The following is a 23,242-nucleotide window of genomic DNA, read 5'->3' on the forward strand; positions in this document are numbered from 1 at the left end:
GGGCAAATCACTTGAGGTCAGGAGTTCGACACCAGCCTGGCCAACATGATGAAAACCCGTCTGTACTTAAAATACAAAAAGAAAAAAAGATTAGCCAGGTGTGGTAGCAGTCGCCTGTAATCCCAGCTACTCGAGAGGCTGAGGCAGGAGAATCGCTTGAACCCAGGAGGTGGAGGTTGCAGTGAGCCGAGATTGTGCCACTGCACTCCAGCCTGGGTGACAGAGTGAGAGACTCTGTCTCAAAAAAGAAAAAAAAGGAAATAAGAATAATTGGAGTTTTATAGTACATGCTAATGCGCATGAATTACTTGAAATCAATTGAAATGAATTTTAGGTTTCATTTACTTGGTGTTAGGCTTAATTTTGAGTCACCCAGGGATGCTCTCAAGCAAAGCTGGCCTTGCCAAACATAATGGCCACCTCTTTATTTATTTATTTTTTTTGAGACGGAGTCTTGCTCTGTACCCCAGACTGGAGTGCAGTGGTGCGTGATCTAGGCTCACTGCAAATCCCGCCTCCTGGGTTCAAACGATTCTCCTGCCTCAGCCTCCCAAGCAGCTGGGATGATAAGCACGTGCCACCACTCCCGGTTCATTTTTGTATTTTTAGTAGAGATGGGGTTTCACTATGTTGGTCAGGCTGGTCTCAAATGCCTGACCTCGTGATCTGCCCATCTCAGCCTCCCAAAGTGCTGGGATTACGGGCATGGGCCACCACGCCTGGCCAGTGGCCCACCTTTTATACTTTTGGCCAGGTCTGCAGAAGTTTGGCAGCCCGTAAGCCCTCTGCTTCCACTTCCGGAGCAAGAGCCTCAAGTGCTCCTGTTTTCACAGCCCATCTTGTGTTTCCATGCTGCGCACGTCGGGCGTTTTCTCTTTCCATCCTCAAGTCTGGCGCTGATTCTTTTCAGCATACATTCTAGCCTTGGAAAGAAGATGCCAATAAAACCAGTGTAGGGGAAGGGCAGCCAATGAGAGGCAGCGATGGATGTTAAATTTACAATTGTGGTTTGTGTTTTTGGCTGTGGTTCTTTAGATAACCCATGTGATTTCTGTTCTTCATGACTAAGAATTGAATTTAGACTTTACAGAGTTACTGGTTTGTAAATCTTTGAGTTGTTTACATTTTCACGTCAGAGTTTTACTGTTTGATCAGCACATTTTTTTTTTCTCTTTTGTCTATAGGCCCGAAATGTTTGAGACGGCTATTAAGGAGAGCACCTCCTCTAAGAGCCCTCCCAGTGAGTGTATTTTCTGTATTTTCATTGCTATAGAACACACGCTCTTAGGCGTGCACGATGCAGCTGTGGTTTACAAACATTGTTTAAAGAATAGCCATTGAGGCCGGGCACGGTGGCTCAAGCCTGTAATCCCAGCACTTTGGGAGGCCGAGACAGGCGGATCACGAGGTCAGGGGATCGAGACCATCCTGGCTAACCCGGTGAAACCCCGTCTCTACTAAAAAATACAAAAAAAATAATAGCCGAGCGAGGTGGCGGGTGCCTGTAGTCCTAGCTACTTGGGAGGCTGAGGCAGGAGAATGGCGTAAACCCGGGAGGCGGAGCTTGCAGTGAGCTGAGATCCGGCCACTGCACTCCAACCTGGGCAACAGAGCGAGACTCCGTCTCAAAAAAATAAAATAAAGAATAGCCATGGAGGCCAGGTGCGATGGCTCACACTCGTAATCCCAGCACTTTGGGAGGCCAAGGCGGGTGGATCACCTGAGGTCAGGAGTTCGAGATCAGCTTGGCCAACATGGCAAAACCCTGTCTCTACTAAAAATATAAAAAATTAGCCAGGTGTAGTGGCGGGCGCCTGTAATCCCATCTACTCAGGAGGTTGAGGAGACGGCAGAATCGCTTGAACTTCGGAGGTGGAAGTTGCAGTGAGCCGAGATCGCACCACTGCACTCCAGCCTGGGCAACGGAGCAAGACTCCATCTCAGGAAAAAAAGAAAAAAGGAAAAAAAAGAAAAAAAGGGAAAACCCATGCAAAGTTGTAGTTTGGGCTGTTTCACAGTTTTCAGTTCTTTAATAGTTGGGTGGCTCTGTTTGTGTGTGATGCTCTCCTAAGCACCACCAGGAAGAGAAAAACGGTGAAAAGCAGCCCTTCAGGGGGCGTCATGTCTTCCTGAAATGATATACCATGGAAAGAAAGAACCTTGAACAGGACTGAGATCAAACAGTCTCAGACAGCATGATTATTAGAGATGTTGACCATGTTTTCTACAAATTCTGATTTTAAATTTATATTTTCAGGAAAAATAAATTCATCACCCAACGTTAATACTACTGCCTCAGGTGTAGAAGACCTTAACATCATTCAGGTGACAATTCCAGGTATGATTTCTCTGCTTCCATCATCGTTTGTGGGGGTCTCTTCAGGGCCTCTTGGACTCTCCCAACTAGAGAGGTTTGCTCAGCTCCTCCAGGTACTCGGATACGTTACACATTGCCTGGCGCTCCTCCCAGACCCCTACAGCAGTTGCCTTCCAAATACAGTTGCTCTCCAAACAGCTCCCTCAAGTTTTGGCACTTGGCATGAGCTAAATCCTGTTAACCACACAAATGTGTCTAGTCTGTTCCTTAAAAAGGGTCTATATAAGGCCGGGCACGGTGGCTCATGCCTGTAATCCCAGCACTTTGGGAGGCTGAGGCGGGAGGATCACTTGAGGTCAGGAGTTCAAAACCAGCCTGGCCAACATGGTGAAACCCTGTCTCTACTAAAAATACAAAAAAATTAGCCAGGCGTGGTGGTGCGTGGCTGTAATCCCAGCTACTTGGGAGGCTAAAGCAGGAGAAATGCTTGAACTTGGGAGGCAGAGGTCGCAGTGAGCCAAGATGGCGCCACTGTACTCCAGCCTGGGTGACAGAGCGATACTCCGTCTGGGAAATAAAAAATCTATATAAAACAGCAGGTAAAGGTCTTTATAACAAGAATAAGTTTGTAATATTTTTAGTTAGGCATTATTTTAAACAATTTCAAATTTAATTGAGTTCAAAGTGCTCAAATACTTAAATCGTTTAAAAATGGCAAATGCGGCCGGGCGCGATGGCTCAAGCCTGTAATCCCAGCACTTTGGGAGGCCGAGATGGGCGGATCACGAGGTCAGGAGATCGAGACCATGCTGGCTAACACGGTGAAACCCCGTCTCTACTAAAAAAAATACAAAAATCTAGCCGGGCGAGGTGGCGGGCACCTGTAGTCCCAGCTACTCGGGAGGCTGAGGCAGGAGAATGGCGTAAACCCGGGAGGCGGAGCTTGCAGTGAGCTGAGATCTGGCCACTGCACTCTAGCCTGGGCGACAGACCGAGACTGTCTCAAAAAAAAAAAATAAATAAATAAAATAAAAATGATAAATGCTTGAAAACATTACACAGAGCTCCTATACATTGGGATTAAAAGTGCATCATTGAGCAGCGGCTTGTACCTGTAGTCCCGGCTACTTGGAAGACTAAGCCAGGAGGATCGCTTGAGCCCAAGAGTTCGAGGCCAGTCTGGGCAACATTGTGAGATACCATCTCTTTACCCAAAAAAAAAAAAAAAAAAAAAAAAAAAGCAGTATTTAAGTTTTGGGTTTTCTCTGAACTGTTTCAGATGATGATAATGAAAGACTCTCGAAAGTTGAAAAAGCTAGACAGCTAAGAGAACAAGTGAATGACCTCTTTAGTCGGAAATTTGGTAAGTTTTGCATTTGCAAAGTACAGTTGCTATAAGCAAAGAGATTTGTTTTAGTAAGATCTTTTCAGCAGATGATGGTTAGGTGGTTGTAATCCTCCTATAGAAAAGGAATTAAAATTTAAAAGTAAGTGTTTTGTTTATGCTAAATTTAATAAGATACCATTAGTGTTCTATTATTGACTGTCAGTATAAAAGTTCATGAATTTAAGGTTCACCGTCTGGCAGTGTGGCTCACGCTTGTAATCCCAGCATTTTGGGAGGCCGAGGCGGGTGGATTCGTTGAGGCCAGGAGTTCGAGACCAACCTGGCCAACATGGTGAAACCCTGTCTCTACTGAAAAAATATAAAAAGTTAGCCAGGTATGGTGGCGCATGCCTATAATCCCAGCTACTCAGGAGGCTGTGGCATGAGAACTGCTTGAATCTGGGAGGCAGAGATTGCAGTGAGCTGAGATCAAGCCATCGCACTCCAACCTAGGTGACAGAGTGAGACTCTGTCTCAAAAAGAATTTTTTTTAAGGTTCATTTTTAAATTTGTTTGAAGTGTACAAAGACCTTAGTTAACAGCAGAGACAGTCTTTAAAATAAATGTTGATCTGGTGCATTTGACAGACTTTTTAAGGCAGTGGGTTAATCTGTGCTGTTGTGCTGTTTGTCTCACTGTCGCTGTAGGTGAAGCCATTGGTATGGGTTTTCCTGTGAAAGTTCCCTACAGGAAAATCACAATTAACCCTGGCTGTGTGGTGGTTGACGGCATGCCCCCGGGGGTATCCTTCAAAGCCCCCAGCTACCTGGAAATCAGCTCCATGAGAAGGATCTTAGATTCTGCCGAGTTTATCAAATTCACGGTCATTAGGTAAGTGAGAGTTTTCTGCTTAGTCACAGGAACAAATCTGGAGCTCGTGAGGCTGACTCATCTAAAATTCAGCCACAGGTAGTCATCGAATCAGGCTTCCTGTGCTATGCAATGAACAAATAAAGATAACTTGTTTCGTCAGTAGAATGTTAGATGTGCCTCTGCCTAAGCCGACTCTTTTAATTCTTTGGCAAAGGGTTGGCAAACTAGAACTGTTTGCCAAATTCAGCCTGCCTCCTATTTTTAGAGACTTCCTGAAACACAGCTACGGCCGTATTATCCATGGCTGCTTTCCTGTCACAGTGAGTAAATAGCTGGGACTGAGACGGCATGGCCTCCAAAGTCTAAAATATTTACTCTCTAGCACTTTATAGAAAAACCTTGGCCGGGTGCGGTGGCTCAAGCCTATAATCCCAGCACTTTGGGAGGCCGAGACGGGCGGATCACAAGGTCAGGAGATCGAGACTATCCTGGCTAACACAGTGAAACCCCCGTCTCTACTAAAAAATACAAAAAAACTAGCTGGGTGCAGTGGCGGGCGCCTGTAGTCCCAGCTACTCAGGAGGCTGAGGCAGGAGAATGGTGTGAACCCGGGAGGCGGAGCTTACAGTGAGCTAAGATCCGGCCACTGCACTCCAGCCTGGGCGACACAGTGAGACTCCGTTTCCAAAAAAAAGAAAAACCTTGGCCGGGCACAGTGGCTCACGTCTGTAATCCCAGCATTTTGGGAGGCCAAGGCAGGCAGATCACATGAGGTCAGGAGTTCCAGACCAGCCTGGCCAACATGGTGAAACCCTGTCTCTACACAAATACAGCAGTTAGCTGGGCATGATGGTGAGTGCCTGTAGTCCCAGCTACTTGAGAGGCTGAGGCAGGAGAATCGCTTGAACCCAGGAGGTGGAGGTTGTAGTGAGCCGAGATTATGCCATTACACTCCAGCCTGGGTGACAGAGTGAGACTCTATCTCAAGAAAGAAAGAAAAACTTTGCCAACCTCTGTCTTAGGGCGCCGTGTCACAGGCTTTGGGTCAGACGGATTCAACCTTCCATCAGCCATTTGTTAGCCTGGTCACTGTGTTCCTTGTCTGTAAATGAGAGTGACCATTGTTACCACGGAGAGTGTCAGCTCCCTCCCATAGAGCAGGCATGATGATTGTACTCGCCCTCTAACACCATTTGAGCACCACATTCCTTCCTGTGTCCTTGTTACCATAAGAGACGCCCACCTAGGCCGGGTGCGGAGGCTCACACCTGTAATTCCAGCACTTTGGGAGGCCGAGGCGTGCGAATCATGAGGTCAGGAGATCGAGACCATCCTGGCTAACACGGTGAAACCCCGTCTCTACTAAAAATACAAAAAATTAGCCGGGCATGGTGGTGGGTGCCTGTAGTCCCAGCTACTCAGGAGGCTGAGGCAGGAGAATGGCGTGAACCCGGGAGGTGGAACTTGCAGTGAGCCGAGATTGCGCCACTGCAGTCCAGCCTGGGTGACAGAGCAAGACTCCGTCTCAAAAAAAAAAAGAGACGCCCACCTGACCACCAACCCCAGGTTAGCTTCCTCTTTTTCTTCCAGCGTCCCAGAAACTTAGCTACAACTCAACCTACCCAATCAGTTCATCATCAAACTGCCACTGTCTCTAGTTCAAATCTCTTAGGACTGGCACCCAGAAATCTCATAATAAATCCTCTTGAGGCTTCTTCTCATTCACTCGTCTTCTTCCAACTTTCTTTCCCTCAAAATCTCATATTTTTGTTCCGCTTCACCCACGGTCATTCTCCATATCGTTCCCAGGAGTTAGGCAAAAAGCCCCTTCCATTCTTCCGTGCGTTGAACTTAGAATCACTCTGTTCCCCGCTCTGCGCTTCTGTTTTTTGTTTTTCCTCCATTTACTGCGTAACATTTTCTAACAGTTTCTTATTATGGACACATACCTATCTATCTCTTCCGTAAGTTTATAAGGTCGTGGATAATACTTCTCACTGTAGTACGTAAATGACATGGGCAAGGTATGACTTGAATAGACAGTTATACCTGTAAATTCTTCTAGAGTGAAAATAAATTATTATACTTTACAATTTGTTTCTCTCTTTAGACCATTTCCAGGACTTGTGATAAATAACCGTGAGTATTTTGTGAAGTGTTTTTGTTTTTGCCCTGGGGTGTGACGTGTGCGTGTGAGTGTGACGTGTGCGTGTGAGTGTGTATATGTGCTTAAAGTATATCACGTTACTTCACCTACGTCAGCAGCCATGCCAGATACTTATTTTAGCCCTCAGTAAAAACACCAGGCACTTCCAAGTTGTAAAATTCTTCAAGCTTCTTAACTTTTCCCATCCTCGATGCACTTAATCATAAAATGGTAATAATAGCACTGATTCTGGGGGAGTCGTTTCAGTAGATGGAAAGCATCTAGAACAAGTGTCAGCAAGCTCCTGCTGAGGTGTGTGCATAAAGTTTTATTGAAACCACCATCGTGTTCATTTGTTTATGGCAGCATTGAGAGGTGGTAACAGCAAATGTGTGCTTGCAAAACCTAAAATGCTTACTAATTGGCTCTGTAAGAAAAGAGTTTGCAGCCCCCTAACCTAGAACAGCGTCTAGCCTATAGTATGTGCTTAGCCTACGGTGTGTGCTCAGTGAATACAATCTATATTTATTACTGCTTTTATGACTGTTATAATCACTGTGCTTGGATTTCGTGCCAAAGTAAGTCACTTAATGTGCCTGCTTCTATTACTGTTTCAGCACAGTGTCTGGCACACATTGGGCTTTCAAATATTGCCGAGCGGGTGAACAAATGTCCTTTCAATTCCTTAACATTGATGTCATTTTCAGTAGTATTTTGAGCCAAACTTAATTTTGCGAGTGTGTTTTTATTCTCAACTTTATTATTAAAAATGTATAAAAGTGAGGCCAGGAGTGGTGGCTCACGCCTGTAATCCCAGCAGTTTGGAGGCTGAGGCAGGCGGATCGCTTGAGGTTAGGAGTTTGAGACCAGCCCGTCCAACATGGTGAAAACCTGTCTCTACTAAAAATACAAAAATCAGCTGGGCGTGGTGGCAGACACCTGTAATCCCAGCTACTTGGGAGGGTGAGGCAGGAGAGTCGCTTGAATCCTGGAGGCAGAGATTGCAGTGAGCTAGATCGTGCCATTGCACTCCAGCCTGGACAACAAGAGCAAAACTCTGTCTCAATAAATTATTTATTTACATAAATAATACATAAATAAATAAAATGTTCTCTTTTGTTCCTGTTCTTGTGCGGTAGTGTGGAATAGAGTTTTATGGTAATTACTATGAATTAGTGATTCTGAGGACCATAGCAGAACTCTGAGGTTTGTATCCTTCTCATCTTGAGCAAATGTATGTTAAAATGCTTGTCAAAGGGAACAACACATCCTTACATTATTAAACCGATCTGCTTCATTTTCAGAGCTGGTTGATCAGAGTGAGTCAGAAGGCCCCGTGATACAAGGTGAGTGAGGCAGGGGAGGGCCTGGAGCTACTCCTGCCACGCAGTCGCCTGCCCTGAGGGGACTCAGTTACACAGTGCACACATGCTTCTCTGTGCTTTTCACTCCTGGGTTTGACAGCTGATCAAAACATAAATTCAAGCTGTGGGTCCTGATTGAGAACAGGGGGCTGCAAACCATTTGCACCCCCTATCCCAGCTCAGGCCTAACATCAGGAACCCCAGGATTAATGGATAGGATGAAATGGCAGAGAAAGAGGGTCTTCATTTTAACCTGACTCTATGCCGTCCATTTCTAATGTCTGCCATAAGTCATTGAGCAAAATGTTCTTGAGTAGAAATGTACAGATTGTGCTTTTAAAAAATTCCTTATAAAACAAGTGGAATGGCCCGGTGCTATGTGAGTCATTGAAAGTAATGAGGCTGGGCGCGGTGGCTCACGCCTATCATCCCAGCACTTTGGGAGGCCGGAGCGGGTGGATCACTTGAGATCAGGAGTTCGAGACCAGCCTGCCCAACCTGGTAAAACTCTATATCTACTAAAAATACAAAAATTAGCCGGACGTGGTGGTGGGCACCTATAGTCCCAGCTACTCGGGAGGCCGAGGCAGGAGAACTGCTTGAACCTGGGAGGTGGAGGTTGCATTGAGCCAAGATCGCACCACTGCACTCCAGCCTGGGCAACAAAGGGAGATTGTGTCTCAAAAAAACAAACATGAACAAAAACAAAACAGTAATGAAAAGCTTTTATTAAAGGGAGTAAACAGAAGGATGAGGAAGAAAGCATAACTAACTAAGGCACTTGTTGTTTTCACGGTAGAGCTATGTTAAGACTGCTCTTTCAGACTTCAGCTGTATGTGTAAACTTAGGACTGCATTTGAGAAACAGAAATTTGAAAGTACACTTGGATAATTGTGTGCTCCACCTCAAGACCGTGGGCATTGTGCCATCATGCACCTGTGTTTGTACAGAGTCTGGAGGGCTTTTTTCCTCTTCCTCCTCCTGGGTTCTTTCATAGTATAAAGCAGCTGTTGGACAATATGGAAATCAATCTCTTTGTTTCTCTTTAGAATCAGCTGAACCAAGCCAGTTGGAAGTTCCAGCCACAGAAGGTAAAAGGGTGGGGTGGTCCTGCAAGTCCTTAAGACTTCTTCTTTCTTCTTTTTCTTTCTTTTCTTTTTTTTTTTTTTTTAAGACAGGGTCTCGCTCTGTCACCCAGGCTGGAGTGAGGTGGCGTGATCTCTGCAACCTCCGCCTGCCAGGCTCAAGCAATTCTCCTGCCTCAGCCTCCCGAGTAGCTGGGATTACAGGCCTGCACCATCATGCTTGGCTAATTTCTATATTTTTAGTAGAAACGGGGTTTCACCATGTTGGCCAGGCTAGTCTCGGACTCCTGACCTCAGGTGACCTGCCAGCCTTGGCTTCCCAAAGTGCTCGGATTACAGGCACGAGCCACCTCGCCCATCCAAGACTTTTTACCAGGACAAAGGATTGTGTGTTTAAACTATTGAGTGGTGGTTTTGCTCTCTTTCTTCTGGGTGAATTGGATTTGCAGGTTATGCTGTTGTGAGATGACGTATAGCTGCCTTTGCTCCATTTCCCCCAGATGACTTGGTAAATTCTCTGTGAATGACTCTGCTACATAACCTAGATAACATAATGTGTGTCCTTTAAATGTGTAAAAGCCAGGAGATGTTTGTTACTTTGAAAACTTAAGTAACAAAATTTTGAATGTATTGCTAAAGAGACTTCTCTCTGAAGCTCTTTTGATGTTTGGTGTCTTGTTCTTCTTATTATTAAACCATATCTTAGTAAACAGTTTGGTACGAATGGATTTATCATTGAGCAGGTCTGCAAAATAATTAATCGGTACCATTTTTTTTTCCATTGATAGAAATAAAAGAGACTGATGGAAGCTCTCAGATCAAGCAAGAACCAGACCCCACGTGGTAGACCTCTTCCCTCCTAGGGTAAATCAGCTTCTGTGTCAGGGATGCCGTGTGGTGTCCATCTGAACCCCCTGCATATGCGTAGCTAATGTGATCTCCCCATTTCCACATAAGATGGTGGCCCTGCCTTCAGGGAATGTGGGGGCCAGGTGGGAGCCTTCCTGGATGTTTAAGCTAGAAGATTCAACAGGGAGATTCTCCTTGGATCAATATATGTCTCTCAGTCAAAGATGTAAAAGCACTTTTGCCTTAAAAAGAATGTTGTTTCTAATCTATAGAGTAAACGTTGTCCTTCTCATTGGAATTCACTATGAGTCAGAATCATTAGACTGACTTTTTTTTTCCCGTAGTAATAGTATTTTACAGAGTCTCACAGAGCTGCAGATCTATTATTGTTCATCTTGCAGAGTTGAGTTCACAAGTCTGATCCTGTTATTCCAGATTTCTTAAATTTGGCCAAGTTATAACAGGAGCAGTAGCTTGAGACCCGAAGTCAGGAAACTTTGACAATGGATTTTTTTTTTTTTTGAATCCAGAGACTTGTTGTACTGGAATTTGCCTTACCCTGTCAGCTCATGGACTTAAGGTTTCATCCTGCTTTATGAGTGCATCCGAATCCAAGTCATTGTTACCCGAATTTGCAAATTAAGTTGTGATATTCGTGACTGTTAAATTCCTGTAATTAGATTAACCTGTTTGCTTGCTTGTTTGTTTTCTCTCCTATTTTAGCTTAAAGTATCAGTGGTTGAGAAGAGCTTTTCGGACGTGTCACTTCCCCAAGCTGTGTAATATACTTGTATAACAGAAATACCTTCTATACAAACCTTTTTTTCTACTTTTAGATAGAAATGTCTACTTTTTCAGCAGTTCTGTGAATTAAAGAGCAGAGTGACTGTGGGTCTGGAATGGCTGGTGTACTTGGGAATGTATTATCAGGATTATACAGCAATGCTGGGAAACGACAGGGAAAATGACAGGAATGAATCTCACCAGATTTTTTATGTACTCAGCAGAGCCTTGAGTTACGGTGTTTATTTTCCAATCAAGTGAAGATATCTCCTACTGGAACATCTCAGCTTCTGCAGTGAAGAAAAATTCCTGTGATAGTTCAGTTCTTTAGTTTTTCTATTTGAAAAAAAAAAAAATCATTTAAATGATCCTTTGTTCACGGCTCTCCTTAATGACTGAGTGAACAGTTCCTATCTGTATATTTGACTAAACCTTTTCCTAAGCTATCTCTCATGGTTCCTATGTTTTTTTTTATCATAATTAAAAGCAAAACCATCTGGATCACCTAACAGTCAGAGGTCAGTATCTCAGCGTGTGAATTACAGAGTAAATACAGAGAGAACCTCTTCCACTTTTACTTTTCGTCCAAATAAAATGCATGGTGTACCAGAAGTTGAAGATCGGGTTGAGGATTGGGGCTAGCTCGATGACACTAAGGCCCCGACATCGCGGGACCTGCTGTGGCGTGGATTCTTAGGAACGTGGTTCTAGCCGGTCCCCTCTCCAGGGGTCGCCATGGCCGGCATTACTTCCTAGTTCTTCTTGTAACCCTGAGGTGCCAGCACGGGGAGGGAGGAGGGATCAGGGGGCTGAGGATGCAGCCTCTGACGTTCTGCGCCTTCCTAGGAGAGTCTTACATGTGTTGAGATTTCACAAGCAATGCGAGTTGTAAAATACCAGCTCTACAAGAAGCTAGGCTCTGTGACAGCATAGTTCTCAGTAGCTTTATCACAATATTCACAATGGAGAATTATATGACATGGTAGCAGAAATAGGCCCTTTTATGTGTTGCTTCTATTTTACCTCAAATTGTAGATATAGGGTAATCAATAAAATCCATCCATGCCTTTCACACACTAAGTCATTGCTCTCTCGGCTGTTTTCATGGTTCTGTCTGGGGAAGTTTGGGGGTGGCTCGGCGTAGGTGGGATGCAGACCGAGGCTGAGGCTGGCGCTGGGCAGAGCCTGCCGGGCCTCCCAGAGACAGTGTCACTTGCGGTGTTTCTCAGACCACTGCTGCCCGTCTCCTCTGAGCTGGGCCAGGGCCCCCACCCACCCTTCTGTCTGGGCCAGCCAGCTGTGGATGGAGAGCAGCTCACATACGATTTTGGGAGCCAAAAGCCCCTACCATCGAGAGCTCATGCAGCAGCCGCTCTTGCCTGAGCCCACACACTGGCTCTGAGGCTCTTCTGTTCTCAGCGTGGTCCCTGCCTCTGCCGTGCCCTATCCGCGTGTGCCAGAGAGGGAAACTGATCTCACGATTCACCTGCCTGCTAACCTGGGAGGAGACCGCTTCTCTGATAGCATCTCACAGTTCTTTGAACGTGTCCTTAAAACGTGCCCTGCCGTGCCACCCTCAGCCACACCTCCCAGCACCGATCCTGGAGAATCAGGGCCATGGCAAGGCTGCTGTTGGCGAAAGCCCAGCTCTTCCATGAATCTCCATTCAGTTACTGGTTTCACACTCATTTGTGAGGTCACAGACTTGCCAAGGAGATTCATGATTCAATCCGTTACAACAATTCTGTGTGTACATAACACATTTTTTTCTTTTTCTTTCTTTCTTTTTTTTGAGACAGTCTTAACTCTGTTGTCCCCAGGCTGGAGCAGAGTGGTGCAATCTCAGCTCACTGCAACCTCCCCCTCACAGGTTCAAGCAATTCTACCTCGGCCTCCCGAATAGCTGAGGTTGCAGGCACCCACCAACACACATGGCTAAATTTTGTATTTTTAGTAGAGATGGGGTTTCACCATGTTGGCCAGGCTGGTCTGGCCTCAGGTATATACACGTATTTTTATTTTATATATATGGCCTCAGGTATATACACGTATTTTTATTTTATATATATATATACACACACACACACAAAGGATTTGATTTAAGCCAGGTGCTATGGTGTACAGCTGTAGTTCTAGCTAATAGGGAGGCTGAGATGGGAGGATCACTTGAGCCACTGCAGTGATTATACCACTGCACGCCAGTCTGGGTGACAGTGAGACCCTGTCTCTTAAAAAGAAGAGCCATTAGCCACCTGCATTAATGAATGAACAGGCAGTGCATCTGTGTGTGTGTGTGTTTTGTTTTTGTTTTTTTTTTTGAAGACGGAGTCTCACTCTGTTGCCCAGGCTGGAGTGCAGTGGTGCAATCTTGGCTCACTGTAACCTCCGCCTCCTGGGTTCGAGATTCTCCTGTCTCAGCCTCCCGAGTAACTGGGATTACAGCCACCCACCACCACGCCCGGCTAATTTTTGTATTTTTAGTAGAGACGGGGTTTCGCTATGTTGACCAGGCTAGTCTCAAAGTCCTAACCTCAAGTGATCCACCTGCCTCGGCCTCCCAAAGTGCTGGGATAACAGGCATGAGCCACTGTGCCCGACCTCAGGCAGTGCATTTCTAAAAGGCGGATAATGTGATTCTTCAGAGGGTGAAGGGGAAGTTAACTTGCCCAGTAAAATCTTCATTAGCCCAGTAGTCTGGATTGAAAAAGCAATACGGTGCAAGTAGGTGTCTTCAGTTGCATTTTGAAGTAGGTTGGTCTCTGTATGTCTTTTATTTTCGAGACAGAGTTTCACCCTTGTTGCCCAGGCTGGAGCGCAATGGCACAATCTCGGCTCACTGCAACCTCCACCTCCCAGTTCAAGTGATTCTCCTGCCTCAGCCTCCTGAGTAGCTGGGATTACAGGCATGTGCGACCACACCTGGCTAATTTTGTATTTTTAGTAGAGACAGGGTTTCTCCATGTTGGTCAGGCTGGTCTTGAACTCCCGACCTCAGGTGATCCGCCCACCCTGGCCTCTCAAAGTGCTAGGATAACAGGCGTGAGCAACTGTGCCCGGCCATAGGCTGGTTTTTCTGAGCCTCCTCCAGGCCCCATTTCTGCTTTTTTTTTTTTCTCTCCAAAGATCAAAAGTTCCACTGGCGAGGAAGATCAAGGGACCAGGCCTTTCTAGTTTCCACATTATACTCCAAGCGCTGGTCTTAGTAAATTCAAGGATTTTATCGGGGGCAGATAAGGGTCACACACCAAAGGAGCATCTTTTGGAAAGTCACTGCCCAGTGACCACTTCCATCTTCTGGAAGGTCGCTGCTCGTCTTCCTAAATGGAAGCCCCAGTTTCTGGACTTGGGTGTGTTTTGAGGATTTGATGTTCTCCCAAAGTGCCTCAGTTTCCCTATGATGGGGAAGAGGAAGGGGACGGATTTTAAGAATCCTGGAGGCCGCTGTCCCTGTCCTTAGACCTGCGAGTCCAGGGAGATGACCACAGACAGGGCTGCGGGCCCTTCACCCTCAAAAGCATCACTTCCCCTGCCTGGAGTTCAGATCCTGCCCGGATTCATGGTGGGAAGTGAGCTCTGGCTCTCTGTACTTCACCCACGGCTGCCCGCTCTCCTGGCTCACAGGCAGACAGGATGCAGCTTGCAGCCGGTTGTAGAAATCACAGGTTCCTAGGGGCCTGGTGGCCCATCAGTGACAAAGGGCAGGTATGGCTGCACCACAGGGGCTTTCTCACCCTGGGAACTGGACTAAAAACCAAGCCCAGACTGTGGCCCATGCTTTTGTCCCTCCAGCTGCCTCGATGACCCTCCCTACCTGCCTCCCGCACCCCCACCCCCCCCCCACCTTTTTTTTCCCCCCCCCCCAAGACAGAGTCTCGCTCTGTTGCCCAGGCTGGAGTGCAGTGGTGCAATCTTGGCCCCCTGCAACCTCCGCCTATCGGGTTCAAGCTATTCTCCTGCCTCAGCGTCCCGAGCAGCTGGGATTACAGGTGTCCGCCACCACACCCAGCTAATTTTTGTATTTTTAGTAGAGACAGGTTTTCCCATGTAGGCCAGGCTGGTCTTGAACTCCTGACCTCAAGTCATCTGCCTGCCTGGACCTCCCAAAGTGCTGGGATTACAGGCGTGCGTGAACCACTGCGCCCAGCACCACGCCTTAATTTTGAGGAAGTGTTGGGAAAGCCGGCTCTGACATAGCTTGTGAGGCAAGCCCAGCTGGGGAAGGTGTTTCCTGCCTGACTTCCTCCCCAGAAGCAATAGCGGGGCCTGCTGTGGCATCCACTTCCTGCCGGGGCTCAAGGCTGCTCATTCCTCAGGCTACATAAAGCAGTAAGGACGCATGCAGGAGGAGACCCCTCCAGAGGTGTGAGGGCAATTTGGTGGACACAGGCAGGGCCAGCAAGAGAGCAGAGGGCCCACCTCCCAGAGCCCCAAATGCCACAGGCTGAGAAGGTCTAGCTGCATCCAAAGGACCTGTTGAACTCCTGTCCCGATTGACTCTCAAACTGTCCCCTCCTGTATGTCCCACACCCTCCAGGGGAAGCCCCTGGATAGACAGCAGTCACTGCAGGTCAGGTGCATGTTCATGAAGCTGTGGCAAGTGTTGACACCACAGCCCCAAGTTTCTTTTTCTGGCCTGCGGGAGATGAGCTTCAGTCCCACGGAGGTGACAAGGTTGTCCTCATGCGTGATGGGGATCTGTGGTGCCTCTGCACCCGTGTAAGCCCTCAGTGAGTAAGCCGCGTCTACAGGTCCCGCCTGTCTGCGGGCGGCCCGCCCCCAGCTCCAGGCCTGTGTGATTTAGCGACTGTCCCAGAATTCCCCTGGGAAGTGGCGCAGGGGCCTGGCCCTTGGCAAGTCCCAGAGGGAGCGCGCCACCGCTGACTTTATTGCACTTCTTGGGGCTGGGGAGATGTGGAAATGGCCACTCCAGACCCGGTGACTGGTTGCCTCTTAGGACATGATTTCCTCATTACAGAAATTTGTTTCAAGTGTACAGAAATCACTATCGGCCAGGCGCGGTGGCTCACGCCTGTAATCCCAGCACTTTGGGAGGCCGAGGTGGGCAGATCACCTGAGGTCAGGTGTTTGAGACCAGCCTGGCCAACATGGAGAAACCCTGTCTCTACTAAAAATACAAAAATTAGCCAGGTGTGGTGGCGGGAGCCTGTAATCCCAGCTGCTCAGGAGGCTGAGGCAGGAGAATTGCTTGAACCCGGGAGGTGGGGGTTGCAGTGAACCGAGATTGCGCCATTGCACTCCAGCCTGGGCAACGGAGCGAGACTTTGTCTCAAAACAAAACAAAACAAAATTCACCGAAGCCCCCAGGGGTGGTGGTGCATTGCAGGGTTTAGCCTTCCTGAGTGGCAGAGGACATCTGGGCCCCTGAGCACAGAAGTGGGGCTCCCGCAGGGGCGGGGCTTGAAGAGTCCCCATTCCTGTGGTGCATATTTGATGAGGGCCCATGTCGTGCCTGGAGCTGGACCAGAAGCCACAGTGCAGTGCAGTAGTGACAGGCCCAGCCTGTCCATGGGCTTGGTTACTGTCAGCCTGGCCATGTCAGGGAAAGCTTCCAGGCCACCCACACAGCTGCACCACACCCAGACCAGCTCTCCAAGGGACATCATGAGACTGCCCCCACTGTCAGAGCCCCGGGCCGGTGGTCCCAGCAACTTGGGGTGTCTGCTGTCCTTCGTGTGACATTTTCTTCATTCAAAGCTCAATTTAAACAGCAAGAAGCTGCCCTGCCTCCTACCTGGCAATTTCCCCGCCCCGCACCTTGGAGGCAGCCCCTGCGCAGTTTGTATCTGGTGACGGCCAACGTTTGCCACCCTAGTACTTGACCCTATTTAATCCTCACGGCAGCCCATGAAGTGGGTAGAATGGTTAGTGCCATTTCACAGATGAAAAGATGGAGGCTCAGGAAGCTTCAGCCACGTGCACAGCTCAGCCGTGGACTGCACATCTCCCGACGCGGCCTGGGCCTCCGTCTGACTCCCCTGAGTTGAATGCCTAGGGCCTGAAGTCCATTCTCTCATGTCCCTAGGCCAAGGGCTGGAGATCAGGTCTAGGGGAGAAGGGAGTTCCCAGGGCTGTAGGTCAGCTCTGTCCTGGGCCAGTCTCCCACGGGCGGGTCCCTGATTCCCCTCTGCCGAGGCCTCGGGGTCCACCCTGCCAAGCAGAGCCCAGCACAGGCGATTTGGTTGATAAAGGAAGACGGGTCTCTGGGGAGGCAGTGAGAGGCCCACGTTTCTGTTTTGCCTTTTTTTTTTTTTTTTTTGAAATGGAGTCTCACTTAACTCTGTCTGCCAGGCTGGAATACAGTGGTGCGATCTCGGCTCACTGCAACCTCCACCTCCTGGGTTCAAGCGAGTCTCCTGCCTCGGCCTCCTGAGTAGCTGGGATTACAAGCACCTGCCACCACGTCCGGCTAATTTTTGTATTTGTAGTAGAGACGGGGTGTCACCATGTCAGCCAGGCTGGAGTGGCCAGCGTTTCTGCCTATTGACACCTGCCTGCCAATACAGGGCCGGTCACAGAGAGCCAGCATCATAGGTACCTTGGAGCCCATCCTGCTGCCCTAGGCAGGAGGAAGAGCTGGTCCTATGGGCTGGCCCGGGAGGCCACCACCCAGGGCTGTTCAAGGGGATGGATCCTGGCTGTCACTCACTCAAGAAGAGGCAGCAGGAGAGGCTTAGGTTAGACCTGGGAAAGAACTGTCCCACACAAAGGCTGATTTGCTCCAGTCCTAGGAACTGCTAGATTTCCTCTCCTGATAAATTGTGCCAGAGGGCACCGCGTGGGTCCCATGCCCTGACGCCAAGCTCCCTTTCTCCCCATATGGTCCCCACTGGCCTGGCCTTGGGGATTTCCTGGTTAAGGAAATGGCGAGCTCAGCCCATCTGGGGAAGGCCAAGTGGCCTGAGGGTGGAGAAGGTGACATTTGGAAAAAGGCCAGGACCGGCACTCAGACGTGGAAGCCCCCACGGCCCGCCAGCCTGGCTTGAGGTGACAGCTTCCCTCATGAGCCCCCTTCCCCCACCCATTCATTCATTCATTCACATCGTTCAAGGGCAAGGCATGAGAGGGCAGCAGTTAAATCATGGGCCTGGGTCCAGACTGCCTGAGTTCAATCATGGTTCTAGCCTGGTGTGATGGCTCATGCCTGTAACCCCAACACTTTGGGAGGACAAGGCAGGCAGATCACTTGAGGTCAGGAGTTCGAGACCAGCCTGGGCAACATGGGGAAAGCCCATCTCTACAAAAAATACAAAAATTAGCTGGACATGGTGGCGTGAGCCTGTAATCCAAGCTACTCGGGAGGCTGACGCAGAATTTCTTGAACTGGGGAGGCGGAGGTTGCAGTGAGGCAGGATTGCGCCACTGCACTCCAGCCTGGGTGACAGAGCAAGACTCCGTCTCAAAACAAAAACAAAACATATCCCAGTTCTGCATTTACCAGCTGTGGCAATCTTTTTCCTCTCCGTTTTCCCGTCTGTAAAGTGGGAAAAATTGGACCCACTCCCTGACAGCCTCCTTGTGAGGAGAAGATGTGATCGTAAATAGAAAGCACCTAGAATATAGTGCTTGACATAGGGTGGGGTGGCGGGGTTAGCACTCGGGACGTAGGGGAATTCTTGGGGCCCTGGTATTGTTCTAACTCCCAGTGATGGTTCACCAGCTGTCTCCTTTATAATAATTAGGTAAGAGATGCGGTTTTTGACATATTTCACAATACAAACATTTTTAGAAATTCTATTTCCTCCCCCTGAAAAAACTCTCATCTCTTTATTACTTCCTTCCTTAACTTTATTTTATTTTATTTATTTTTTTGAAATGGAGTCTCACTGTCACCTAGCCTGGAGTGCAGTGGCGTGATCTCGACTCACTGCAACCTCTGCCTCCTGGGTTCAAGCGATTCTCCTACCTCAGCCTCCCAAGTAGCTGGGATTACAGGCTTGCGCCACCACACCTGGCTAATTTTTTAATTTTTAGTAGAGACCAAGCTTCACCATGTTGGCCAAGCTGGTCTCAAACTCCTGACCTCAGGTGGTCCCCCCATCTGGGCCTCCCAAAGTGCTGGAATTACAGGCATGAGCCACTGTGCCAACCTTTTTTTTTTTTTTTTTTTTAATTAAAAAAATTGGCCGGGCACGGTGGCTTAAGCCTGTAATCCCAGCACTTTGGGAGGCCGAGACGGGCAGATCACGAGGTCAGGAGATCGAGACCATCCTGGCTAACATGGTGAAACCCCGTTTCTACTAAAAAATACAAAAAACTAGCCAGGCGAGGTGGCGGGCGCCTGTAGTCCCAGCTACTCGGGAGGCTGAGGCAGGAGAATGGCGTGAACCCGGGAGGTGGAGCTTGCAGTGAGCTGAGATCCGGCCACTGCATTCCAGCCCGGGCGACAGAGCGAGACTCCCTCTCAAAAAAAAAAAAAAAAAAAAAAAATTATTTGGACCTTGTTTCATCCACACGTTAAATTAAATCCTGGACAGACACAGTGGCTCATGCCTGTAATCTCAGCATTTTGGGAGGCTGAGGCCAGAGGATCACTTGAGACTGGAGTTCGAGACCAGGCCAAGCAGCATCTGGAGACCCTGTCTCTACCAAAAATAAATAAATAAATATAAAAAGCGGAAAAAAAAAATCCTATGTCATCCTGAAAAAAGGCTGTGAACCTGCTACAGAGGTCATTACAAGGTCAAACTCAAATTCGGAGCGCTTCCTGCCTCTGCTCACCCAACGAACTTGCTGGATACCCCGTCTGCAGAGCACTGTGTGGGAACATGACAGGGTCTCGGGAGGCCACAGGAGGAGAGTGGAAAGATCACAGCCAGGGGTTCAGGGTGTCTACAGGACAAGCACCCTGGCCAGGCAGTTATGCAAGAGTGGAAAGACTGCTAGAGGAAGGGAAGGAAGTGCCGAGAGCCCACAAAAGTCTCTGCTTACAACGATCCCCACTAGAACCTTCCCCTGCCCGCCTCCACATGCCCAGGTGAGCACCACTGCAGGTCTGGCGTCTGTGCTGAGCCTTTTTTTTTTTTTTTTTTTTCTGAGACAGAGTCTCACTCTGCTTCCCGGGCCGGAGCGCAGTGGCACAATCTCGGCTCACTGCAACCTCCGCCTCCCTAGTTCAAACGATTCTCCTGTCTCACCCTCCCGAGTAGCTGGGATTACAGGTGTGAGCCACCACACCCATCTAATTTTTGTATTTTTGGTAGAGACCGGGTTACACCATGTTGGACAGGCTGGTCTCAAACTCCTGACCTCAGGTGATCCACCCATCTCGGCCTCCCAAAGTGCTGGGATTACAGGCATGAGCCGCCTCACCTGGTCCCACTTGTGGAACTAGCATCTATCTGGAGAGGAAGCAAACATTACCCACCACTTCCGGCTCCCTCTTTTCACTACTGTCCCCGCCATCATCCCAGAGGTCACCCTGGCTTTCAACACCACAGCCTGGCTTGGGCGGTTTTCAAGCCTCGTATAAATGACATCCTCCAGAACATATGCTCTGTGCCTGCCTTCCTTCCGTCAGTGATGTGTCTGGAAGATTCCACGGTGTCGCCCTGTGGGACAGTTCCTTGTCATTGCTGAGTAGGTCCTGTTGCAAATGCCTATCTCTCTGCATGGAAGGCTCCGAGATACATAGATGGAAATCACCATAGGAAGGGCTTGCAAGGCTGCTCACACCCAGGGCTGGGGACCTCAGGGTGGAGGTGGGGGACAGTAAGGACCAGAGGGAGCAGGTGCCGGCAGGTGATGTGACTTTTCTTCTCTATAAAGAAGCAAAGGCCGGGTGCGGTGGCTCACTGCTATAATCCCAGCGCTTTGGGAGGCCGAGGTGGGCAGATCACTTGAGGTCAGGAGTTCGAGACCAGCTAGGCAATTTGGTGAAACCCCGTCACTATTAAAATACAAAAAATTAGCTGGCCATGGTGGTGCACACCTGTAATCCCAGCTACTCGCGAGGCTGATGCGGGAGAATTGCTTGTACCCAGAAGGCGAAGTTTGCAGTGAGCCGGGATTGTGCCACTGCATGTCAGCCTGGGGCACAGAAAGAGACTCTGTCTCGAAAAGAAAAAAACAAAAGAAGAAGAAGTGAAGCACTTGCCAAGCAAATCTTTCAGAGCAGATGGAATGGACCCTACACTTCTTGGATAATAAAAGCAGGAACAGGGTAGGTGCAGTGGCACGTGCCTGGAGTCCCAACCCACCGGGAGGCCAGGGCAGGAGGACTGCCTGAGCCCAGGAGTTGGAAGCTGCCGTGAGTTATGATTGTGCAACTGCACTCCATCCTGGGTGACAGAGACCCTGTCTTTTTTTTTTTTTTTTCAAAAAAAAAAAGACCAGGCACCGTGGCTCAGGCCTGTTAATCCCAACACTTTGGGAGGCTGAGGTGGGCGGATCTCCTGAGCTCAGGCGTTCGAGACCAGCCTGGCCAACAGGGTGATACCCCTTCTCTACTGAAAATACAAAATTAGCCGGGCATGGTGGTGCGCACCTGTAATCCCAGCTACTTGGGAAGCTGAGGCAGGAGAATCGCTTGAACCCAGGAGGCAGAGGTTGCAGTGAGCAGAGATCGCACCACTGCACTCCAGCCTGGGCAACAAGAGCGAAACTTCGCCTCAAACAAATAAATAAAAGCCCAGTATGTCTCGGCTTTCATCTGCCAGGCCTCAATCCTCACCCCCAGGAGATCAGGTCCGGACCACAAGCCGACCCTGGGCTTGGGCAACGGTGAGTTGGTGCAGCCCCTGGCCTGCTGGGAGGCACAGGCTGCAGCAGGCTGCCTGGGGCTGAGGCTGGCCACTCATGAACTCATGACCTTGAATGAGCTCCAAAAGTTCTGGGCCTCCCAGGCTCTAGGGGGAGTGGGAGAGAGAGGCCTCAGCCTGTCCCTGGGCACGCTGCTCCCTCCTCACCTCTTTGTCCCAAATCCCCTTCCTGGCCTGACAGTCTTATTTCACTCTGGAAGAAACTGAGTCAGGTCTAAGGAACAATTCAATGAACGATTTGCTTACTTGAGGATCGGAACTCAAGTCTCACTCAAAGTCTGTGCCATTTTCATCCCAGCTGTCACTGGCCCTCATCCACACATAGCCAAGGACGAGCACCTAGCACTTGCAATGCACACTCCCATGCCCACATTCATTCACTCATTCATTCACTCATTCATTCATTCATTCACTCATTCATTCATTCACTCCTTCATTCACTCACTCACTCCTTCATTCACTCCTTCATTCACTCATTCACTCATTCATTCACTCATTCATTCATTCACTCTTTCATTTACTCATTCATTCATTCACTCATTCACTCATTCATTCATTCACTCATTCATTCATTCACTCACTCATTCCTTCACTCAGTGAATGTTGCAGTCACGATCCAAATATTTATGGTCTCTGTGTGTCAGGCACTAGATGGAGGGGCTGGGGCTATAGCCCCTGATAACCCGGTCATGCCCTAGCTTTCCTGGGACACACATTGTGGAAAGGAGAGACTAAAAAAATTAAGTCAGGCCGGGCACGGTGGCTCATGCCTGTAATCCCAGCTCTTTGGGAGGCAGAGGCAAGGCCAGGTGTGGTGGCTTACACCTGCATTCCCAGCACTTTGGGAGACTGAGGTGGGAGGATCACCTGAGGTTGGGAGCTCAAGACCAGCCTGGTCAACATGGAGAAATCCAGTCTCTACTGAAAAAAAAAAAAAAATTAGCCAGGTGTGGTGGCACATGCCTGTAATCCCAGCTACTCGAGAGGCTAGGGCAAGAGAATTGCTTGAACCTTGGAGGCGGAGGTTGCAGTGAGCTGAGATTACGCCATTGCACTCAAGCCTGGGCAACAAGAGCGAGACTCCATCTCAAAACAAAACAAAACAAAAACAGTGGGAGGCAGAGGTAGGAGGATCATTTGAGGCCAGTAGTTTGAGACCATCGTGGGCAACATAGCAGGACCCTGTCTGTACAAAAAAATTTAAAAATATTAGCCGGGCATGGTGGAACGCACCTGAAGTCCCAGCAGCTCCACAGGCTGAGGCAAGAGTATTGCTGGAGCCCAAGAGTTGGAGGCTGCAGTGAACTGATCACACCACTGTGCTTGAGCCTGGATAACAAAGCAAGACCCTGTCTCAAAGAGTAATAGCAATAATAATAAATAAAAATAACATGCAATTGGTGATGCATCAGTGATAATAAGTGCTCTGCAGAAAAAGGAGGCAGGAAGAGGCTGAGGAAGGTATGAAGTTTGCTGTGCAATGTGAAGTTATCAAGGAAGGCTTCTCGGAAGAGGTGACATTTGAGCAGAGAAATGGAGGAGAGAGTTATGGAGGGAAGACGATGAATGGGGGGAACATGGTCAAGGCGGGGAATATGGTCAAGGGGGGAAAGATGGTCAAGGGGACACAGCAAATGCAAAGGCCCTGAGGCAGGAGCAGCTTGGTTCACCCCCAAAACCTGTGGGGTCCATGTAGGCAACAGGAAGGACAAGTGTAAA

The 23,242-nt window shown here is 48.7% G+C and overlaps 1 protein-coding gene across 2 annotated transcripts in view; it reads left to right on the plus strand.

Moving 5' to 3' along the window:
* Positions 1-11,825, plus strand: part of GTF2I (general transcription factor IIi) — a 108,029-nt gene extending 96,204 nt beyond the window's left edge. For both annotated transcript variants that reach the window (XM_023218669.2, XM_023218667.3), the window contains 9 exons: positions 1,185-1,240; positions 2,258-2,338; positions 3,597-3,680; positions 4,352-4,535; positions 6,628-6,656; positions 7,968-8,009; positions 9,078-9,119; positions 9,902-9,977; positions 10,686-11,825. In XM_023218669.2, the coding sequence (XP_023074437.1) occupies positions 1,185-1,240; positions 2,258-2,338; positions 3,597-3,680; positions 4,352-4,535; positions 6,628-6,656; positions 7,968-8,009; positions 9,078-9,119; positions 9,902-9,960 (577 nt within the window). In that variant the 3' untranslated portion in view covers positions 9,961-9,977; positions 10,686-11,825. The remainder of the gene's footprint in view (positions 1-1,184; positions 1,241-2,257; positions 2,339-3,596; positions 3,681-4,351; positions 4,536-6,627; positions 6,657-7,967; positions 8,010-9,077; positions 9,120-9,901; positions 9,978-10,685) is intronic.
* The last annotated feature ends 11,417 nt before the right edge of the window (positions 11,826-23,242 follow it).

The sequence above is a fragment of the Piliocolobus tephrosceles genome, chromosome 8 (genome assembly GCF_002776525.5).
Source record: "Piliocolobus tephrosceles isolate RC106 chromosome 8, ASM277652v3, whole genome shotgun sequence".
NCBI classification, from domain to species: Eukaryota; Metazoa; Chordata; class Mammalia; order Primates; family Cercopithecidae; genus Piliocolobus; species Piliocolobus tephrosceles.